Source organism: Schistocerca gregaria, chromosome 1, assembly GCF_023897955.1.
Source record: "Schistocerca gregaria isolate iqSchGreg1 chromosome 1, iqSchGreg1.2, whole genome shotgun sequence".
NCBI classification, from domain to species: Eukaryota; Metazoa; Arthropoda; class Insecta; order Orthoptera; family Acrididae; genus Schistocerca; species Schistocerca gregaria.
Window position 1 is genome coordinate 270,771,773 of NC_064920.1, and position 23,346 is coordinate 270,795,118.

Sequence of the window (23,346 nt, forward strand, 5' to 3'; positions counted from 1 at the left end):
TCTGTGCTTCTTAATGTAATTATTTATTAGACAGTGTATGGCTTGTGTGTCACCCTTTTTCAATTGTGTCCATATCTCATGCCATCTTTCCTCCATCGATTCTTCTTTGGCTTTTCTACATTTCTGGATTATTTCATTTCCAAGTGACCTACATTTTACCCGTTCATTTTCAATATCATTTTATTAATTCCAGTAGCTTATCTGTTGTACATTGCTGCCTCTTTTCTACCTTCTTTTTCAAACCTGCATCTGGCCACCCAGGTTAAGGTTTTCTGTAATTTCCCTAAACTGCTTCAGGTAAATGGCAGGATGGTTCTTTCATAGGGCACGGCCGACTTGCTTCCCCATCCTTCCTTAATCTGATGGAACTGATGACCTCACTGTTTGGTTGCCTCCCCCCAAATCAACAAACCAACCATACTCTGCGAACCACTACAAAGTGCATGCAGAAGGTACAACCCATTGTACCAGTTATTAGGGTTTCATCACTTTCCAGTTACGTATGGTGCATGGGAAGAATGATCGTATTAATGTTTTTGTGCATATTGTAATTATTATAATCTTGTCTTCATGATCCTTATACGACCAATATGTTGGGATTGTTGCATATTCCCAGAGTTACCATTTAAATCTGGTTCTTGAAACTTTGATAGTAGACTTTCTCAGGATAGTTTATGTCCACGTTCAAAAGTCTGCCAGTTCAGTTTCTTCAGCATCACTGTAACACTCTTCCATTGATCAAACAAAGCTGTCACAATTCGTGGTGCCCTTCTCTGTGTAAGTTTAATATCCCCGGTTATTCGTATTTGGTGTGGGTCCCACACAGTTGAGCAATATTCTAGAACTGGTGGTACAAGTATTTTGTATGCAATCTCCTTTGTAGACTTGATTGCACTACCCAGTATTCTACCAATAAACAGACATCTACCAGCAGCTTTACCCACAACTGGGGTTATCTACCACTCCATTTCATATTCCTACAAAGCGGTTCACTGATAGTATATTCATGGGATACTATGCTTTTTTTTTGTTTGTTTTGTTTTGTGAAGGGCATAGTTTTACATTTTGAATATTGAAAGCATGTTGCCAATCTTTGCATCACTTCGAAATCATATCAAGACAAGAATGAATATTTATGCAGCTTCTTTCAGACAGTACTTCATTATAGATAAGAGCATCATCTGCAATAAGTCTGAGGTTACTATTAATATTGTCTGCAAGATCATTAACATAAAACATGAACAACTAGGGTCCCCTGTGGACACACCCGAAGTTACTTCTACATCTATTTATGACTCCATCAAAGATAACTTTCTGCATCCTTGCTACCAAAAAATCCTCAATTCAGTCACAAATTTTGCTTGATACCCCACACGACTGAACTGTTGACAATAATGTAGGAGTGATACTGAGTCAACTGTTTTTGGAAATCAGGAAAAACTGCATCTACCCGACTGCCTTCACCAAAGGCTTTCAGTATGTCATGTGAAAAAAGTGCGAGTTCCGTTTCACATGACTGATGTTTTCGGAATCCATGCTGGTTGTCATGGAGGAGGCCATTCAGTTCAATACCTTGTTATGTTTAAGCACAGAATACATTCTAGGAATCTACAATAAATCAATGTCAAGGATACTGGACAGCAGTTTTTTGTATCAGTTCTACTTACCCTTCTTGTACAAAGGTGTGACCTGTGCTTTCTTACAACTACTGGGCATGGATTTTTGTTCAAGAGATCTACAATAGATTATAGTTAGAGGAGGGACAACTCAGCCACAAACTCAGTATATAAGCTGACAAGGATTCCATCAAGACCTGGAGTTTTGTTCAGTTTTAACAATTTTAGCTGTTTCTCAACGCTACTGACACTAATACTAATTTCACTTATCTTTTCAGTTGTATGAGAATTAAATTGGGGCAATTCTGCTTGGTTTTGAGTAAAGGGTAGCAGAGCTGTCAATAGAGCAATGTGTGAAGCCTCCAGTGATTACCATAATAGAATACTGACAGATGATCTTTCACAAAACCCAAAGTAATTCTGGTCATACGTAAAGACAGTTAGTGGCACCAAAGTTAGTGTCCAGTCCATAGTGAATGAGGCAGAAAGTGAAATTCTGATGTGGTTGAGAAGAGCGCTATCTGGCACTGACTCAGTGTACCAGTAGCCAAGTTCCTACTTCATCCTTTTACAGAGGAGAGTGTAATCATGTTTCTGGTTATTTGTTTCAGTTGTCAACAGAAGCTGCTTCAATAATACCATGTTGTCCCGATGCTGCTCCAAAACTAGATGCCATTCATTGGGTAGTTGTTCATCCATCACTTCTTGTCAGTAGTGGCAGAAAAATATATGAAGGCTTATTACTCCTGGCCAACCTGGTTTGTATCCAGCCTAAACACCTCTGGTGAACTAAATCAGTGACACAACTTACAGACAACACATCCACCTGTAGTGACTGTGGTGAGGATGGAATGTTACCTCTGAACTTCCTTGTCTTTGGGGATGACAATGTGCAGAACGTGCAGCAAGTGGGTGACCTTTGTCTTCAATTGACTGATTGTTTTACCATTCAACATTTTAGTCAACAACTCTCACTCATACATAGAGATAACACCTTGCACTTAATGTGAGAACGAGTTTTGGTGAGGGATTGTGCACTGTTATTAGACCTGTGTATTCTATTTGACAGTACAACCCGCAGAAAATACTTTTGTGCGACTCATGACGATGTTAGACAGCACAGTGTCACACTGATAGCAATTTCTTTAGTTGTCATGCTTTTTCTACTGAGCTACTTCTCAATTTTCTTTGATATGATACACTTCTCAACATTAATAAAGCATTAAATACAAGCTAGTGCTGCTACCCTTCACTTGTTGGTAGAAGAATGACTCAAAGATTCACTCAATGTATCAAATACAGGAAAAACAAACAAGGAACAATGTTAGAGCTTAATATAAAACCACCTAAATTATTTGGGTTTTGATAGACAATAATGCGACACTCAAATGGGATTCAATAAACAAAATTATTTAGTTATATTAAAAACAAAGATTCCAAGACTTACCAAGCGGGAAAGTGCTGGTAGATAGGCACAATGAATAAAACACACAAACACACACACAGAATTGCGAGCTTTCGCAACCGGCGGCTGCTTAATCAGGAAAGAGGGAAGGAAAAGGAAAGATGAAAGGATGTGGGTTTTAAGGGAGAGGGTAAGGAGTCATTCCAATCCCGGGAGCGGAAAGACTTACCTTAGGGGAAAAAAAGGACAGGTATATACTCGCGCGCGCACACACACACACACATATCCATCCATACATACACAGACACAAGCAGAAATATCAATGTGTGTGTGTGTGTGTGTGTGTGTGTGTGTGTGTGTGTGTGTGTGTGTGTGTGTGTGCGCGAGTACATATCTATCCTTTTTTCCCCCTAAGGTAAGTCCTTCCGCTCCCGAGATTGGAATGACTCCTTACCCTCTCCCTTAAAACCCACATCCTTTCATCTTTCCTTTTCCTTCCCTCTTTCCTGCCGAAGCAGCCGCCGGTTGCGAAAGCTCAAAATTCTGTGTGTGTGTTTGTGTGTTTTATTCATCGTGCCTATCTACCGGCGCTTTCCCACTTGGTAAGTCTTGGAATCTTTGTTTTTAATATATTTTTCCCATGTGAAAGTTTCTATTTTATTTAAATTATTTAGTTAGTATCGATTAACAGAATATTAAAATGTATCAGTAGGTATACATGCCAGCCAGAAATAAATAAATCTGAATAATGACAATTTTTTTTTATCTACAAGAAATTATACACAGTGTAGCATATAAATTAGAATAATCAAAATCCAGGGTCCCAATCTGTTTCTTGAGGTTCCTTGATAACCTCATAACACACTAAATTATCACCTGGCTGAAAGCGAATACTTGGATCAGAAAGACGTAGTCCACATTCTACATCTTTTTTGATACTATCTACCTCATTTTTTACATGTCTCATAGATTCTAGTGAACCTGCAACAAACCACAGAAGAACAATGATCAATTTTTCATTTGTTTCGACAAGTAATGTTGTTGCATCTTTTAACACTAACTTATGTTGGGTTAACTATTATCCTGCCTATAAAATTCACTTTGCAGAAGGAAACTGTTAGTAAAATACTTTAATAAGAGTTTGTCTGAAGATGAGTGATATGCAGGAAGAAATTAAAGCAATGAAAGCAAGCACAAGCTGACAATGATCAAAGATGGAAAAACATCAATTGTGTCTTTTTCATATTTAGTTAAATTATTCCTACACCATCTGCATAATTTCTATTAAACTGATGTGGAACAAGTCAATTTACAGGGTACATATTGCCAAGTACTTGCTGTATCCTTAAAGGGATTGACAACCCTTCAAAACAACGAAGCATCATGGGTTTGGACATGTACAAGGCATCGCCTCCCTGGACTGTGTCAATCACAAGGCCGACAGACAGCAGGACAAGTGGCACCAGAAGTCCTCCATACCAGGGACCTATTTTCTTCGCCATGTCATGTATGTGGAACTAGTTCAGCATAAATTCCTCCACACCCCAGCTACATAGGGTGGCGTTGTCAGTTCACTCCGCTAGAGTTCTGGGCCAATTCATGCACTGGCTTTCAGCAATCCATCAATCACAGCCCAGTCAGAAGCCACAGCAATGGGGCCTATCTTGAGACATACATATCAGCCAACTACACCAGCTGCTTAATCTGGGTTGTAAGGGATTATCAGTGGCCTAATCTTAATGTCCCACTATGTTTATTCCCTGTGTACTCCAGATGTAACACTGTTAGTGTCTGAGAAGTTGTAAATTTTTTTTTTATTGAGATGAATTTTCCTTAGTTATTGAATCTCGCTAACATGTGGTAACATGAAGTTTACTTCATTGACATGTTTTATACCATTTTGTGATGTTCATAAATATATAAACTTGAATTCATCTCTCATGATGAAACTGTTTATGGAGCATTTTCTCTGGTGTTTCAGAAAATATTTGTCATTTCATTTTTGCAGTTTGTAGACAGAGTCAGTCCAAACAAATACTGTTAATCACATGTTACATGACATGCCAACCAATCTCATCAGAAAGCATTTGTTTATTTGCCATTGCAAAGAAAATTATTTTTTTTAGGTGTAGTTTTTCATTCCCACTGGATATGGCAGCCTCAAATTAATGTAGTATGATATTTGGTGTATCAGTACTTATATGAATAGTAAATCTGGAAAAAAAAACTAGTACACAAGAAGTGATTTGGGTGATGCCCTCTCCCATGGTGTCTGCTACTACCATGTCGCAGTATTACTCAGTCACTGCTGGTGAACCAGTTATTTTTCCTGTTTTATTGACAATGTGTGGTTTGTGGAGCACTCCACTGCACGGTCATCAGCACCCATACGAAGTCCCAATTTTGACACAGTCCAATTTTTTGACACAGTCCAATTTTTTCACACAGTCCAATTTTTTCACACAGTCCAATTTTTTCACACAGTCCAATTTTTTCACATAGTCCAATTTTTTCACACAGTCTAACCTAGCCACTGTCAAAAATGCCGATGATGAAATGATGAGGAAAACACAAACACCCAACCCGGTTGGGAATCAAACGCAGGACCTTGTGATGCAGATGCAGCAATGCTAGCCACTAGACCATGAGAGCTTACTCCTGTTTTACTATCCCTGGCAATTCATAATGACGAACCAAATATAACACCAGATTAATTTGGGACCACACTATCAAATGGGAAGATCAGTTTGGATTCCGTACAAATACTTGAACACGTGAGGCAATACTGACCTTATGACTTATCTTAGAAGAAAGATTAAGGACAGGCAAACCTATGTTTCTAGCATTTGTAGACTTAGAAAAAGCTTTTGACAATGTTGGAATACTATCTTTCAAATTCTAAAGGTGGTAGGGGTAAATTACAGGGAGCGAAAGGCTACAGGGTACATTCCGAAAGTAATGCAATTGAATTTCCCGCGCCGCTCCTAGTAGTTGCAGTGGGAGCGGGCCACATGGAGTAGGTGGGGGGGACGCTAAGTTTTGCCGCGAAACCGGTTTCAGTGCTCTCCGAGCTGTGGAAGCGGCAGGACGTCTGTTATTGTAAACCTCAGCGCGCCGACCGTGTCACGGAAAAAATGGGATCGAGCAAAGTTACGCGATTAAGTTTTGTGCTAAACTGAACAAATCTTTTGAGGAGACTAACAAAATGATTCGTGAGGCTTACGGGGACTCTGCTCTGTCCTACTCACAAGTTTCGAGGTGGTTAAAGGCCTTTAAGCCCAAAAAGGCAAGAATGAGCAAATCAAAAGTGAAAACAATGCTCATTGTCTTTTTCGACAGCAAAGGAGTGGTCCATAAGGAGTTTGTTCCTCAAGGACAGACAGTTAACGCTGCCTACTACGTGGATGTGCTGGAAAGACTCTGCAAAAGGGTCGTCAGGACGAGAAAGGACATCTCCGCTACCTGGCAACTCCATCACGACAACGCGCCTTGCCACAACGCGCTACGAGTCCGCGAGTTCCTGGCCAAACACCAGGTGCCAACGCTGCCCCCCCCCCCCCCCCCCTATAGTCCTGACCTCGCCCCAGCTGACTTCTTTTTGTTTCCTAGGATTAAGTCAGCCCTGAAAGGAACCCGTTTTTCGTCCATAGACGAGATCCAATCCGCCGTGATGAAGACCTTGCGAGAGGTCCCAGAAGACGCCTTCCAGGGCGCGTACCGGTCATGGCAGAGTCGCTGGAAAAAATGTGTAGAGGCCCAAGGACAGTACTTTGAAGAATTTTAAGTGTTTGTGCAAATCTGTTCAATAAATTACTTAAAAAAAAAAATAATTGCATTACTTTCGGAACGCACCCTGTATTTACAATTTGTACAGAAACCAGATGGTAGTTATAAGAGTCGAGGGGCATGAAAGGGAAGCAGTGGTTGGAAAGGGAGTGAGACAGGGCTCTAGTCTCTCCCCAATGTTATTCTGTATATTGAGCAAGCAGTAAAGGAAACAAAAGAAAAATTTGGAGTAGGTATTAAAATCCATTGAGAAGAAATAAAAACTTTGAGGTTCGCCGATGACATTGTAATTCTGTCAGAGACAGCAAAGGACTTGGAAGAGCAGTTGAATGGAATGGACAGTGTCTTGAAAGGAGGATATAAGATGAACATCAACAAAAGCAAAACGAGGATAATGGAATGTAGTCGAATTAAGTCGGGTGATGCTGAGGGAATTAGATCAGGAAATGAGACACTTAAAGTAGTAAAGGAGTTTTGCTATTTGGGGAGCAAAATAACTGATGATGGTCAAAGTAGAGAGGATATAAAATGTAGACTGGCAATGGCAAGGAAAGCATTTCTGAAGAAGAGAAATTTGTTAACATGGAGTATAGATTTAAGTGTCAGGAAGTCTTTTCTGAAAGTATTTGTATGGAGTGTAGCCACGTATGGAAGTGAAACATGGACGATAAATCTTTTGTACAAGAAGAGAATAGAAGCTTTCGAAATGTGGTGCTATAGAAGAATGCTGAAGATTAGATGAGTAGATCACATAACTAATGAGGAAGTGTTGAATAGGATTGGGTAGAAGAGAAGTTTGTGGCACAACTTGACCAGAAGAAGGGATCGGTTGGTAGGACATGTTCTGAGGCATCAAGGGCTCACCAGTTTAGTATTGGAGGGCAGTGTGGAGGGTAAAAATCACAGAGGGAGACCAAGAGATGAATACACTAAGCAGATTCAGAAGGATGTGGGTTGCAGTAGGTACTGGGAGATGAAGAAGCTTGCACAGGATAGAGTAGCATGGAGAGCTGCATCAAACCAGTCTCAGGACTGAAACCACAACAACAACAACAACAACAACAACAACTGACAAATGGGCATGTAAAATTACACTTTAAAACCAAAACTTTACTGTTTGGACATATGCAATATTTATTAATCTATCGATTTGTTTGTTTCCAAAGATAGTAATTTTGTGAAGGGCAAAAATTGTTGAGCTACAGATGTTTGAGAAGCTCAATTACATGTTTCTTCCATCTCAAATTTTCATTAACATGTCCACCAAAAATATCTGAGCATACTTCAGAGGGGTCCAGAAAAGTTTAGACACTCTTTGGAAGTAATATCTTTGGAACAAAATGACATATTGTGGCAATTTTGTGCAGTACGGAAGTCCATTGTTTTCTCAAAAGATCTTGGTGCACATTTTCCAGCAGACAACAGTGCATCAATGAATGAAGTAAGATTGTCATTTGCCAAGACCATACTGAAGTGGTACTGGAAGTATGAAAACATGACGAAGGTACAACAGCAATGGTGTAGTGTATACAGAAAAGAGTGACAACATTTACAACAATTTATCATATTAGCGATAAATTTGAAGCTGACAATACTGTTCAGGGTGTGCATAAGGAAAGATCTGGCTGCTGAAAAACATCAACAGGTCCAGCTTCCAGTGCTGCTGTGTTACAACATTTTACAAGGACACCTCATAAATCTGTCAAGCAGACTACAAGCGAAAGTGGGCTAAGCCAACAAAGCGTATGACTAAGACTGCAAAGTGGAAAGTGTATTTCCAATTTCACTGCGCATACGAATGAGTACCGCTAGTAGTCTGAAGGCATGCTTCATGAGGATGAATGGTTTGCAGGGATGTTTATATGGTCTGATGAGGTGCAATTCAAACTGAACAGTATTGTAAACCACCACAACTGTGTGTACTGGGCTCCTGAAAATCCTCACATTCACATGGCCAAAAATGTTAAGCTACCGGATGTTAATGTGTGGTGTCATTTGTCATCGTGATGTTTGATTGACGCATTCTTCTTTGAAGGTTCTGTAACAGGTGAGGTGTATCTTCATATGCTGCAATCATTGATTTCATCTGCTATCCACTGCAAACATCGATTTTACCTGCCATCCAAGACATATTCAAAAATTAAAGACTTTTACCTATAATAAGATGGCACTCCGCCTCACTACCACAGAGGTGTCAGAGCCTACTCGAGTGAAAACTACCTGGACGATGGATACATTGAAGAGGAGCTCTCGTGTACGCACTACTGTCTCCAGACCTTGCACCTCTCAATTTCAACCTGTGGGGGACCTTGAAAAATGGAGTTTATCAACAGAACCCAGCTATACTGAATGAGGTGTCCTGCGCTGCTATCACACCAGCAACACTGACAGCCATAGTTGGGTGAACAGTTCAGCGGCATCAATTTCATTTGGCTGTTAATGGGAGTCACTTGAAACATGTAAAGTAACATTCCCCCTTGCAAGAATTGTAACGGTGTGTCATTCCATTCTGTTAATAGTGGCTCTCAAAGAGTGTCTACACTTTTCTGGACCTCTCTGTAAATAATACTTAGCTCTTACAAATGTTTGCTAATTGCCAGTGGTGTTACATTTCTTATACTGAACTGACTAAACTCTATTTTCCAAAAAATAAGGAAGATTCTACTACATGAGTGGCAAGTGAAAGGTTATTCACTTACTTAAAGTACATAACAAGAACAAAAATTGAAGCCTGAGAGACTTCATTCAAATTTCTTCCCAGAGACTAACTTTTTTCCACTTCAGAAACTACTCACCACCATTTTTAGTATTATTCTTGTTAAATATCATTCTATCCAGTCGATAGGAACACTATTAACTCCACAGAACTTAAGGTTCTCTAAATGAGTGTTATAACCTATGCAAATATGTTAGACAGGTCACAAACAATATCACCTTGTGATATTTTGTTATTTAAGTCTTGTGATAGCTGGTGACTGAATGTGTAAATGGCATTCTCAATTAAGCATTCCTTCTGGAACCCAAACTATGCTTTACTATGTAAATTGTATCTATTTAAGTTTGATAATACCCTTGAATTCATTACTTTCTTGAGTAATTTAGAGAAGGATGTCAAAATAAGGATCAATGATAATTACTTTCATTTTTCTTGTCACCTATTCTAAAAAGAGATTTACAAGGCATAATCTGTGAAAAAATTCCCTGTACGTGTGGTGCATGCATCAGGATGTATACGTGGACGACGAAAAAAAATTTCCGAATTTCCCGGTTAAAAATACACTTTTTCCTGGATGAAAATACATTTTTTCCGTGTTAAGTAACAGTATACTTTTCCTCGAAACAGTAAACTTATCAATCCTTTAAATGATTGTGCTTTTATACGCCAGCATAGAATTTCCCGACACTTTAGAAAATGAAACTCGGGGGAAAAACACATTTTGGAAAGATGCCTGATGTGCAGCAACACGTACACTGCATATTTTCATAGTACAAAAGTATAAATTCGATTTCCACCAAACACCGCATGTTACTTTCCGAAGGATTGAAATCGAGATTGTGATCTGCTTTTGTAAACCAGCTGTAGCTCATGTCAAGCGATCTCGCCGGCCAATGACAGCAGATATTCAGATCATAGGACACTTCATGTAGTCAGCCAATAGCAACATCACTCCAAAGTAGTGCGAACACACAAATATGAAAAAGTAATGGTTTAAATTAATATACGTATATACATAGCGTTGCTACAAGAAAAGAAAAGCTTTTACGTTTAATATTGGTCACTAAGATTAATAAGCTGCAAGAGAAGCTAAGCTTTAACACACACAAGGATCATTTTTGAGCGTGTTACACTTTAAGGATACATCACAAAAATGTGCCAGTAAATTTTTTAACAACAACATAAATGTCTGATCTTCTGGGCTCGAAAATATTCTAATTGGTTGCCCTCAAAGACTTGATTTTTCAATGAGAGTCAAATACTCTGTGATTTAAGAAATTCATCGGACATTCGCGCACACAGAGTTCATCTTGCGTAAAAGGAAATTTACTTTGAAAGTAACGCTTTCCAAACAACCATTCGCAATATTTTCCTGTGACCTGTTAGAAATAGATTCGTTTCAGCAGTTGCCAGAGCGCGCCAAATAACAGGTGTCGCAGCGCTTGCGCAGCTACGATCACGCAGGAAGCCCGTATGTTCGTACGTATAAAACATTAAAAGATCTTACATTTATGTCATAAAATAAACAAGACATTAGAGGACACTCGAAGAGCATGGGAATTTTGCGAACTATACTAAAATGCATCATTCGGCTGAAAGTGCACATTCGTATGTCCAGATTCAGATGTAAATTTTCTTGGAGTACCTGTACTATATTGTCTAATGTTTGGTTCTTTATTAAGGCATAATGCCATACGTGCTAGAAGATGAAAACGTGAACTTGAAATGCAGCGAACAGTTGAAACTAGCCAATAGTGTGGAATTAAACACTTAGTTTCAAATAAATTGACTGCCTCAGCAGAAAATATTAGTAAAAGTAAAATTTCTTTAACAAACAAACAAAATTAACTTCATTGTTCTGCAAGGCAATTAACGCTTGACAGTCAGAAAGGCAGAAACAAAATAAAATCTGAAACTAATTACATATTTTAGCCTTCCGTAATTATGTGAATGCATTTTAATTCACTTGATAGCTCCTGGCCACAGAAATCCGTTTGGTTTCATTTGAAGTGAGAGCAATAAACGAAGAGGAAACAGCAAAATCACTTAAGGTAAACACGGGTCACGTGGAGACTACCACCTCCCACTATAACTCAGACTGCTCTGTGAATCAGGTCCGGACCTAAGATATTTCCGAACCGGGGCGATATTAGATAGTGGCGCTCCCCCCTCCCTTGAGCATTTGAGGTAGGATGCCAAAAATTTAAAAATTGACTTTTCAAAAATATCTTCATTTTGTAGCACACATATTTCTGAAGAGTCTGATACATATATATTCGAGGGAATGTAAGACATGTTATTTGGTCTTAAGTGTGGCAAATCGCAGTGCCACACCTCTCCAAACAGCATTATTCCATCGCAAGTCTCTTGTATTTCGCTGTGTGGAATTCAAAGATGTAATGTTTTGTAATGGAATGGGTGGCATCAAACTATATTCACACCAGTGGAAATTAAAAGTTTGGTGGTGCCTCTCCTGCTCCCAGTTGGCCGGTTTGACATCCTGCTCCTCTTTAAAAAAATCTCGGAATTAATACTGCTTGGAATTATTTGTAACCGGCAGAACAAGAACTCTTCAGAAAATTTGCAGTCTTTACTGGCTATTAGCTTGCTGATTTGTGTGACATAGAATTAAATATAGGATACATAAAACGAGTAAAGACACGAGACAAGTAAGACAGTACACTTTTCTTCAATTGTTAAGTCCCAGCTTCTTTTCTTTCTAATCTTGCCACAGCTTACTTTCCTTTCTGGGAAAGAATCTACTATCTCATCAAAGTTCGTCAACATTTTGCTACATGAAAAAACGAAATGTCGCTGTCTAATACTAGAAAAGCTGTTAACACAAATTGTACCCAAGACTGGAGTGATTTTCTCGATTTGATTACGTGTACTTTGTCACTGCTATATAAAACGAAATAGGCCTGCCCAGTATTGCAGCAGTTGTTACACTAACCAAATAAACGAGACTGTTTTGGCACAAATGGTCATTTTTATAACACGAAGGAACATAATTCATGAAGTACCAATATCAAATGCCTGTTAGGCCTCCTACAAGCAAAGTTTTGTGTTAGGAAGTAGTTTCACATTTCATTCATACACTCTAGCTTCTGAAGCATGAGATCGAAAAGTAGTAGTACTAAATTTTTAAATAAATTTCGAACAGTCATATTCTCCCGTAATTTGTATGAGTCCCCGTTTCTTCTCCTTCCTCGTTCTAACAAACAATCTTATCACTAATTATGTAACTATTCCTACAGTGTCAAAACTTATTCTCCAGTTAATTTCGTCACCGGTTTAGTTATCCAGTTGGGCGTTATTACGTGTTCGTACAACGCGTTTTCCATGCTACTCCCAGAATAGAACTTTAGCGGCTCCTAGGCGGGGACTGTATAACTGGTCCTTAGCAGTGTAGCTGTCTGGCCAAAAAATTTCTGTCAAAATTTCATTTTCTTGGATACACAGAGGAGACAATACGCAATCTTTGTTGCCTGTTATTCCTGTTAGTCGTTTTTTTCCACTCGGGTAGTTTCAATCTATTGAATTCGTTAGTAGTCATATCAACGATGATCATTTGGAAACCCAGTCAACCACATAAACAGCGACTGGTATTCATCCGTTCGGCTTTATTCTGCTCAGCTCGTATAGACCCATCCCCATTTGTCTGCAGGAAAGTTTATTTCTAGATGCGACTGGGATTCCCCTGGCAGAGACATCACGTACACTATGCACACATTCAAAAATCAACTTACGATTCGTTCAGAAATCGACTTAGTATTTGTTCAAAAATGTTCAAAAACCAACAGGGATGCGTTGAAAATCATTTGTAAAATCGATTGACCAACGTGCTGGGTGCTAGGAGCTTTGTGAAACAAGGTCATTTTCCTCAATATGAATTTGCCCCCCCCCCCCCACCCCCACCCACCCCACTAAACTATCGCTCGGAGCAAATAACCCGGTTTGCCCCGGCCCCCTAGTTCTGGGCCTGTTGCACATAGGTGAATCTGGCAGCTTTGGCACCAGTAAAATTTTTCCGGATAGCATCTGCTGCTGCTATTGCTTATACAGCTAACTGCCACACTTCTGTAGCCAGAAGCAGGAGAAAGTACTACTCATACGAGACTCAACTGCACATGCAAATAAACTCGCTCACAACTGCTCAAACGAATCTAACGTAAAGCTGTGACGTCACACCCATTGGAGACAATTTGTTATTATGTCCTGAGACTGGTTTGATGCAGCTCTCCATGCTACTCTATCCCGTGCAAGCTTCTTCATCTCCCAGTACCTACTGCAACCTACATCCTTCTGAATCTGCTTAGTGTATTCATCTCTTGGTCTCCCTCTTCGATTTTTACCCTCCAATGCTAAATTTGTGATCCCTTGATGCCTCAGGACATGTCCTACCAACCGATCCCTTCTTCTAGTCAAGTTGTGCCACAAACTTCTCTTCTTCCCAATCCTATTCAAACCTTCCTCATTAGTTATGTGATCTACCCACCTAATCTTCAGCATTCTTCTGTAGCACCACATTTCAAAAGCTTCTATTCTCTTCTTGTCCAAACTATTTATCATCCACATTTCACTTCCATACATGGCTACACTCCATACAAATACTTTCAGAAACGACTTCCTGACATTTAAATCTATACTCGATGTAAACAAATTTTTCTTCTTCGGAAATGCTTTCCTTGCCATTGTCAGTCTACGTTTTATATCCTCTCTACTTCGACCATCATCAGTTATTTTGCTCCCCAAATAGCAAAACTCCTTTACTACTTTAAGTGTCTCATTTCCTAATCTAATTCCCTCAGCATCACCCGACTTAATTCTACTACATTCCATTATCCTCATTTTGTGTTTGTTGATGTTCATCTTATGCCCTCCTTTCAAGACACTGTCCATTCTGTTCAACTGCTCTTCCAAGTCCTTTGCTGTCTCTGACAGAATTACAATGTCATCGGCGAACCTCAAAGTTTTTATTTCTTCTCCATGGATTTTAATACCTACTCCGAATTTTATTTTGTTTCCTTCACTGCTTGCTCAATATAGAGATTGAATAACATCTAGGAGAGGCTACAACCCTGTCTCACTCCCTTCCCAACCACTTCTTCCCTTTCATACCCCTCGACTCTTATAACTGCCATCTGCTATCTGTACAAATTGTAAATAGCCTTTCGCTCCCTGTATTTTACCCCTGCCACCATTAGAATTTGAAAGAGAGTATTGCAGTCAACATTGTCAAAAGCTTTCTCTATGTCTACAAATGCTAGAAACATAGGTTTGCCTTTCCTTAATCTATCTTCTAAGGTAAGTCGTAGGGTCAGTATTGCCTCACGTGTTCCAGCATTTCTACGGAATCCAAACTGATCGTGTATGCATGGCATACATAATTTAAAATATGATTTCTTAATACAGAACAAGTTCTCAAAATTCTGTCCAAAATTGCACCTACATTCTGTAAGCTTTTGTTTTTGAGAACTTTATAATAATATTAATTTTAGTGACGTGCATTGCATTAACTTAATATTTGATTTTAGTTAATCAGCTATAATTAGAAAAATATTTCAAATGGTTTAAATTACATTGCCAGCTTCATTTGTTTTTGTCATTATGTTCAAACTTCAGGACATTTTCATAACTCTCTTTCATAATTGCAGCAAGTTTTACAGAACAAGAAGTTCTTTATTGTTTCTAAAAAACTATATAAAATTTCCTTCACTTTTACAGGATATTTTAATACTTCTAGTTACCCAATGATTTTATGGCTCTTAGTTCTTTTTCTTTCTTTCTTTCTTTTTGGAAACGTAGTTTCAAATCTGGACACAAATTTATAATGATATACAGTGAATTTTTTAATTTCACATTAGCATATTTTCCATTTATACATTAACCAATTCCACCTCTTTTGAACTTATTCTTAAAACACTGTATCCTGGAATCATTAATTAGCCTCCCTTTTATGTACAGATGTGCCTCACTATTGTATGATGTTAAATTGTTAATCTTAATAAGAACTGTCCCAGTATTAACCTTAAGCGATTCAGGTAAATCATGAGAAACCTGAACAGCACTTCCTTACACACGAGTCTAGTATCCTAACACCGTACCAACTCCCGATTATCATGTAGGACATAGGAAACACATGTGCTCAATGCATTTCTTGTTCTCACCTTCATATAAAATTTCTTCTCCTCTGACAAGCCTATATAATGCATTCTTCTTCAAAATTCCTTTTGTGCATCTGCATCCTGCTACTGGGATCTTCTTCCGGCCCTCGTTAATGATAAATTCCTGAAGGACATTTGCTTCACCTAGAACACACATTGTTATTGTGACTTAACACAAACCTGAAAATGGGTAATAAATTTCATTGCTGTACCATCATATAAAATCTAAGTGAACATATATCTGGAAGCCAGCAACAACCCACATTATATTAAGACTTCCTTACTAATTTTATTATACTTACCGAGTGTTTGTTCAACCTCTTTTTCTGGTAGTTTTGTACTAATTTCTTTCTTTAAATCATCAATAAGTTTATAAATGACATTATGATGACGGATTGAGATCTTCTTGCTGTTAGCCATTTCTTGTGCCTTCTTTAATGTACTCACATTAAAGCCATATATAATTGCTGTAATTTATTAGAAATACAGTTATTTGTGTTCATGATAAGTGTGAATTAAAATGACAAAACAATCATTTATCTTCAATCTGCAGCTTTTAAAACAAGTAATATGAAATTTCACAAATACTTTCCAAAATTTGGTTGATTTTAAGTTTTAAGATCTAGTAAAAATACCTACAATATCATAGAAAGGACTGCTTACTTACATGAAGTAAAAATATTATATGGTTTTCAAAACAAATGTATCAAGCATATTCACATAATGATCCCACTAATACACTTGTAAACAGGCGTATGTATGTTTTGTGTTAAATAAATAATAAAGAGAAGTCTGGCAAGTGACAAAAACCACAGTCTAATATACACAATCATGATACTCAAGGCTGAAAAGTTATCATCATCTCACAGTTGGAACAACACTAGCACCCCTAGTGGCAAGAAAGCCACCTGTGAAATTAATGTTTTTGTAATTATTCTTCTACTTGTTCCAAGCTTTAGTAAATTATTAAGAGACATGAATGTCTATGAAATAATGTGAAAACAGCTGAATCTCAATGATTCAGTAACATGAGCTACAACTTTTCCTGAAGAAAAACTTTCGAATATATGTATAATAGCAACTTACTCTGCTGAAAGCCAAGAAAATGTAGAACCATATTTCATTTATGAGAATCATGTATTTCTGTTGTGTTTTCTTATTATGACAAGCACTTTCCTTGATACCCAATAATTTTGTACAGTGTCTAATGATTTACACTTCAGTCTACTCCCTAATGCATGAATATTTTTTTGTAACTGTAATTATTTTTCTTTCTGTGTTTATGGCTCAAATGTAGTGACAGTTGTGGAATTGGTCTCTTCTGTTCTGGGAAACAGTTTTATTACTTTTGACATTTGATCAATCATAATGTCTGTGTGGTTTTCCATTCGTCTACAGTTGTGGTGGCTTATTTGGTTCATTAAATAACATAGGTACTGCATTCCATACAAGTTTCCTACATTCTTAATTCACTAATTTAACTGTAAATGCAGTTAAGAAAACTCCAAAATGTTGAATAGATACACGTCGCCTTTCTGCAGAAGGTGAGGCTTCTCTTTGTGAACCATTTCTTTGTGTCTTAAATGAAATGATATTCTTCAGCCAGTTTCTGTAGCTTACAAAAGAATCATAAATAAACTGTCTTGTAATACCTCCTTTCGTGCATCACAGGATCCTTAGGGACCTTTAAAGACAAATGTTGTGTCATTTTTAGTTAGTGGCAATTTTTAATGGCACTATTTATGCTCCCTGTTGTAGTAACTACATTACAAATCAATATAAACGATACTATTCACACTCATTTGATATCATACTCAGATGTCCACTTGGAGCACTGCAGTCACGGTGTATAGCAAAATTCAGCAGGAGTTTCTTCACTGTGAGTATTATATTAAGCAAAAACTCCATAAAACTGTGGGAATTACACTTCTTTACTCTTATTTTATAGCTAATATAATAAATTTAGGCTTATGTTAGTGGTTAACGCTCTGTGCTGGCAATTTCTGCATCACTGTGCACACATAATTTGGTAAAGTATTAAGGAATGTACAATTATATACAGATAAGTGGTGTCTCTTTCAAACCAGCTGCTTTGATAAACTGGGGGCTATATGCATTTTCCTTTTTAGAAGAGTTCGATCTGCAAATAGAACCACATCAAATTTAGGTGATATGACATTTTGCTGGCCACAATGAAGAACTGTCAATTTCATACAGATAAAAGTTACATGAGAACTGAGCAACAAGAAAAAAAAATGTCATTTTGAATATCCCATTTCATAAAAGTATTTTTAAGACTATTTGCAAGGTCCAAAAACACAGATTTAACAAATGAACATTCACATTACAAATGCTTGTACTGATTTAAGTTATTTATGACATACAATATGGTACCCGGCAGGTTAGCTGAGAGCGCTAATGCGCTGCTTCCTGGACTCGGGTAGGCGTGCTGGCTCCGGATTGAATCTGCCCAGCGGATTACTGATGAGGGCCGGTATGCCACCCAGTCTTGATGTGGTTTTTAGGCGGTTTTCCACATCCCGCTAGGTGAATACTGGGCTGGTCCCAATGTCCCAGCTCAGTTACAGGACTTGCAGACATCTCAACATGTTCACACTATTACATGGATTAGACCAGCCACAGACAGCTGGGGTACATTAATTCCATACCGGGGGGTCAGGGTGGCGACAGGAAGGGCATCCAGCCACCCTCTGACACTAGCAACACCAAATCAATAGTAACGAGGCCAATCCTGTGTTGAAGTGGGACACAGGCACAAGGAAATGACGACGACTTACAATATGGTGAACATAACGTTAATGCCAGTTTTGTGCCCAATCATTACACAAAAAATAAGATTTTTGTTTGTGCTTAGACCAAGTTAGTTTAATAAATAAAATGAATTTTAACAGGACATTAAGAGCTGTGATCTCTCAGGTCTCCTAGGTGTGTCCAATTACTGGTGTACTACCTGCTGTTCAGCTCATATCAGAGTTGCTATTGCAACCATGCAATCTGGTGGTGGCTCCATAATGGTATGGGCTTTGTTTACATGGAATGGTGGTAGTGACACATACATACACAAGGCAAAAAATGACAGTGCATTGGTGGAGCTGTCAACTGTACTCATGTGATTCATGTGAAAAAGTTCCTCAGTGATTATGGTTGCACAAACGGAATTAACAGACTTTAAAAGCAGAAAATGGCAATTGAAGCATCACATGCAGGACATTCCATTTCAAAAATCATTAGAGAATTCAATTTTTCTGAGACCATAGACCAATGGTGTCAAGTGTGTGCCAGAAACATAATATTTCAGGTATTCCCTCTCACCATGGACAATAAAGTAGTTGCTGGCCTTCACTTCATGACTGAGAGGTGTGCACGACATCACCTACAGTACCTATTCTGGGCTCATGATCATATCAGTTGTACCCTATATGACTGGAAATATGAGTCCAGTTTTTAGGTATTAAAAGCTGATGGTATGGTTAGAGTGTGGCACCGACCCCACGAAGCAATCTGGTGGTGGCTCCATAATGGAATGGGCTTTGTTTACATGTAATGGACTGAGATCTCTGTTCCAACTACACCGATCATTGGCCAGAAAGGTTATGTTCGGCTACTTGGAGACCATCTGCAGCTACTCATGGATTTCATATTCCTAAGCATGTCTCTGGGCCATAATTGTTCACAATTTGTTTGAAAAACATTCTGGGCAGTTTAAACGAATGATTTGGCAATCCAGATCACCCAATATGAATCCCATCATACATTTATGGGACATAATCGAGATGTCAATTCGTACAAAAAATCCTTCACCAGCAACACTTTTGCAGTTATGGGTGTCTGTTGAGGCAGCATGATTCAGTATTTCTCCAGGGACTTCCAACGACTTGCTGAGTCCATATTACGTCATGTTACTGCACTACGCTGGCCAAAAGGAGGTCTGATATGGTATTAGGAGGTATCCGATGAGTTTTGTCACCTCAGTGTACATTGTCCTAACAATAAGTAGGTTAGTGATATTTATCACAACTCACCACCAAAAACTTCAGCCAGTTCTATGTCAGTCTCTGTGACACCACCTACACCATAGTGTACTAAATCAAGTTTGCATTGTGAATTTGAGTGATATGTTTCCAGAACATCAAGGATTGCTTCAACTGACCCATCAACGTCTCCTGAAACACAGATTACTGTAATTAAATTGAAACATTTAAACTATACTACTGAGACTAAAGTAATACACATCAACTTTTACCTTTAATAATGATGCTAACTCTAGGTCCTTCATCCTCACTCTGTATTTCTTTTGGTCTTGGGCCAGACGGTTTTAATCTGAACCTACCCATTAACCTTTTCTTCTCTAGTTGTTCTCTGTAGGCCTGTTCAGAAGAAAGCAATTAAAATAAAATGCCACAAACAAGAAGGTATTCTGTTTTAATTTTTATTTTTCACAATAAGTTTGAAATTATGTTCCTTTTCTTAAGGAATGGGATTAAATTCACAAATATGGGATAAAACTGTACATGCGTTACAACAGAAGCTGCAGTATTGTAGAAAACTATAAAGACTTTTTTAAATTTAATAGTACACATGGTCATGAATTTATAACAGAATGTCACTCTACTGTAATCTTAACCTCCTGTATTTGGCCAGAATTAGAACTAATCAGCATGATAAAATTTGACTCATAACAAAACATTGCTGGATGTAATAACAGTATTGCAAAACATTGTAGGTGATCTGACAAGTGATGAAGATCACTGAACTCTAAATGTGCATTTAGACTTCTCTTGGCGTCAATCAGAGATAGCTTTTCTCGTAATTTTTATGGACAACTCCTGAATTTGGTATAAAGATTGGAAATATTTCAACATATCCACTGATCCTTTATTTGTTATGTGAAGTTTGTAAATTCATATTTTTTGCAATGTTTACTTTGTAGAATTGGAGAGGAAAGACATATATGGAATACACTGACAAGACGAAGGTACAAGATGATAGGACATGTATTAAGGTATATAAGGCATGTGTTCACAATGTAGAAAAAGACAGACTGCTACTTACCGTAAATATTACATGTCAAATTACAGATAGGCACAATTAAAAGGCACTTACATAAAGCTTTCAGCCACAGCTTTCCTCAGTAAAAGAGAGGCACACATCATTCACACACACAAGCAAGCACACCTCTAGCACATGTGACCACAACCCCAGCTGGCTGGAGCTGGTGGTTGTGTGTGTGAGGAGTGTGCTTGCTTGTGTGTCTCTCTCTTTTACTGATGAAGTCTATAGCTGAAAGTGCAACCTGACTTGTCTTCTTTACAGTATGTAGCAATCTGTCTTTACTTGCATTTTTGATATTCCTACCAGGAGTTTCCATTGTTAGACATATATTAAGATATATAAGATAACTTGAGCAGTTGGAAATTCCCTGACTGCTGTCAAACGATTGGCAGCTACTGTGAACTGGTGTGCTGGAAGATCTCCCGAGAGTCGAGTACTTGTGATACCGATACCGGGAGTACCTCAAGCACTGTCCTCTCCTGTGGATCCTGTCTCTTCTGCGGAAAGTACAGAATCTGTCGTTACTTGTCCACTTGCCTGTGAGAGGCACATCAATGGTAGATCTAGTTGTCCTGTACAGGGTGGATGGGGACCAGGGAGGGCTCAGGATGTTATACTGATCCTTCTAATCAATAAGTTCGAGGTGCTGTCCAGCTTGTTTCTGATAAACCTGTTTTGTCCAGCACTAAGAGGAGGCAAACACAAAAGGATGGGGGTCTATTAATCATTTGCAGTTCAAACATACGGTGAATGATGGTACACCTTCAGGAAAGGATGCTAAGTGCACTCAGTGTGTATGCCTGGGCGCCTCATTCAACATGCTGAAGAGGCTATTCCAGCAGCCACTGGGAGAACAGGGTGCAACCAACTGCAGATTGTGGCACACGTTGGGACAAATGGAGCCTGTCGTCTGGGCTCCAAGGTTGTACTTGGACCATTCCAGTGACCGGCAGCCAAGGTTGAGAAGACCAGCTTTGCACATGGAATTCCAATGAAGCTCACTATTTGCAGCATTCCCCAGAACTGATTGTGGACTTCTGGTTCTGAGTCAAGTGGAAGGACTAAACCTGAGACTTCGAAGGTTCTGTGACAAGCTAGGCTGTGACTTCCTGGACTTGTGCCATAGGGTTGAGTACAACAAGGTCCCCTTAAATGGGTCAGGTGTGCACTACACATCATAGGCTGCTATTCAGGTAGCTGACTCTGTGTGAAATGTACACAAGGTTTTTTTAGATTAAGCAACTCTTCATCCAATCTAGATAATGATAACTGTAGAGAAGACAGAAGTATCAGTGTAAGATTGAAAGAAATGCCTCCCACGGGTTAGAGTACTAAAATCTTAATGGTTAACTGCTGAAGTATTCAGAAAAAGTGTCAGACTTTGAAGCACTCCTGAAAAGCAGTGAGCCTCTCATAATACCAGGTACAGAAAGGTGGTTGAAACCTGAAATTAATAGCAATGAGATTTTTGGGGAAAATTTAAGTCTATATAAAAGGATAGGCAAACAGGAAATGGAAGTGGTTTATTTGTCACAGTAGACAAGAAACTCAAATCCAATGAGATAGAAACTGAAGCTGCACTGAGACTGTTTGGTCAAAACATAGTACAGGGGTGAGTATAACATGATAACTGGATCCTTCTATTGCCCATCACAATCATCTCTTGATGTATCCGAAAGCTTTAGAGGAAACCTCAGTTCACTTGAAAGTTCCCCAATCATACTGTAATCATTGATGGAGACTCTAATCAACCAACAATAAATTGGAAACACTGCAGTTTTGTTAGTAGTGGGCACAATAAGACAGTCTGTGAAGCATTATTAAAAGCCTTCTCCGAAAACTACATAGAACAGATAGTTCGGAACCCGACTCATGATGGAAATATATTGGATCTAATGGCAACAAATACACTGATAAGCCAAAACATTACAACCATTGCCCACTGTTATGTTGGGTGCCGCCTGGTAACATTGCCAACATGTGACACAGTAACAAAAACACGTATGTAGAGCAGACACAGACTGGGAATTATCTTAGCAAAGATGTGGGCTGCAAATGGAGAAATCCATTGAGATAAGTGACTTTGACAAAAGGGCAGATTATTATTATTATGCACAGCCTGCGAATGAGTATCTTGAAAATGGTGAAGCTAGTCAGATGTTCACACGCTACTGTCGTGAGCATCTACAGACAGAGGTAGAAGGACGTGACACTACCACTAGGTGCTAAATGGTTGGACGCCAACAACTCTTCAAAGATCACGGGATTTGGAAGCTTATCTGCTCTGTAAAGTAGGGTGAGGGTGATCTGTTGCATCCCTGCCGAAAGAGCAAAACATTGGTGTACGCACACGTGTTTTGGAGCACACTGTTCATCATACATTGTTGAACATGCAGCTCCAAAGCAGACCATCCCTATGTGTTAACACACAGTTACGACAGCAGTGGGCATGAGAAAATCAGGATTTGACAGTTGATCAATGGAAACATGTTGGCTCTTTGGGTGAACCACATTCTTGCTATAACAGCTCGATGGTCATCTCCACAAATGCAATCACTGAGGTGAACGGCAACTCGAAACGTG

The 23,346-nt window shown here is 38.8% G+C and overlaps 1 protein-coding gene across 1 annotated transcript in view; it reads right to left on the reverse strand.

Moving 5' to 3' along the window:
• Positions 1 to 3,644: 3,644 nt before the first annotated feature.
• LOC126340484 (translation initiation factor IF-2, mitochondrial) overlaps positions 3,645 to 23,346 on the reverse strand; it is an 85,734-nt gene continuing 66,032 nt past the window's right edge. Inside the window, exons 11-15 of the mRNA XM_050001694.1 lie at positions 19,955 to 20,078; positions 19,734 to 19,874; positions 15,993 to 16,157; positions 15,694 to 15,834; positions 3,645 to 4,002 (exon numbers count right to left, since the gene is read on the reverse strand). Coding sequence (XP_049857651.1) covers positions 3,830 to 4,002; positions 15,694 to 15,834; positions 15,993 to 16,157; positions 19,734 to 19,874; positions 19,955 to 20,078 — 744 coding nt within the window. The 3' untranslated portion in view covers positions 3,645 to 3,829. The remainder of the gene's footprint in view (positions 4,003 to 15,693; positions 15,835 to 15,992; positions 16,158 to 19,733; positions 19,875 to 19,954; positions 20,079 to 23,346) is intronic.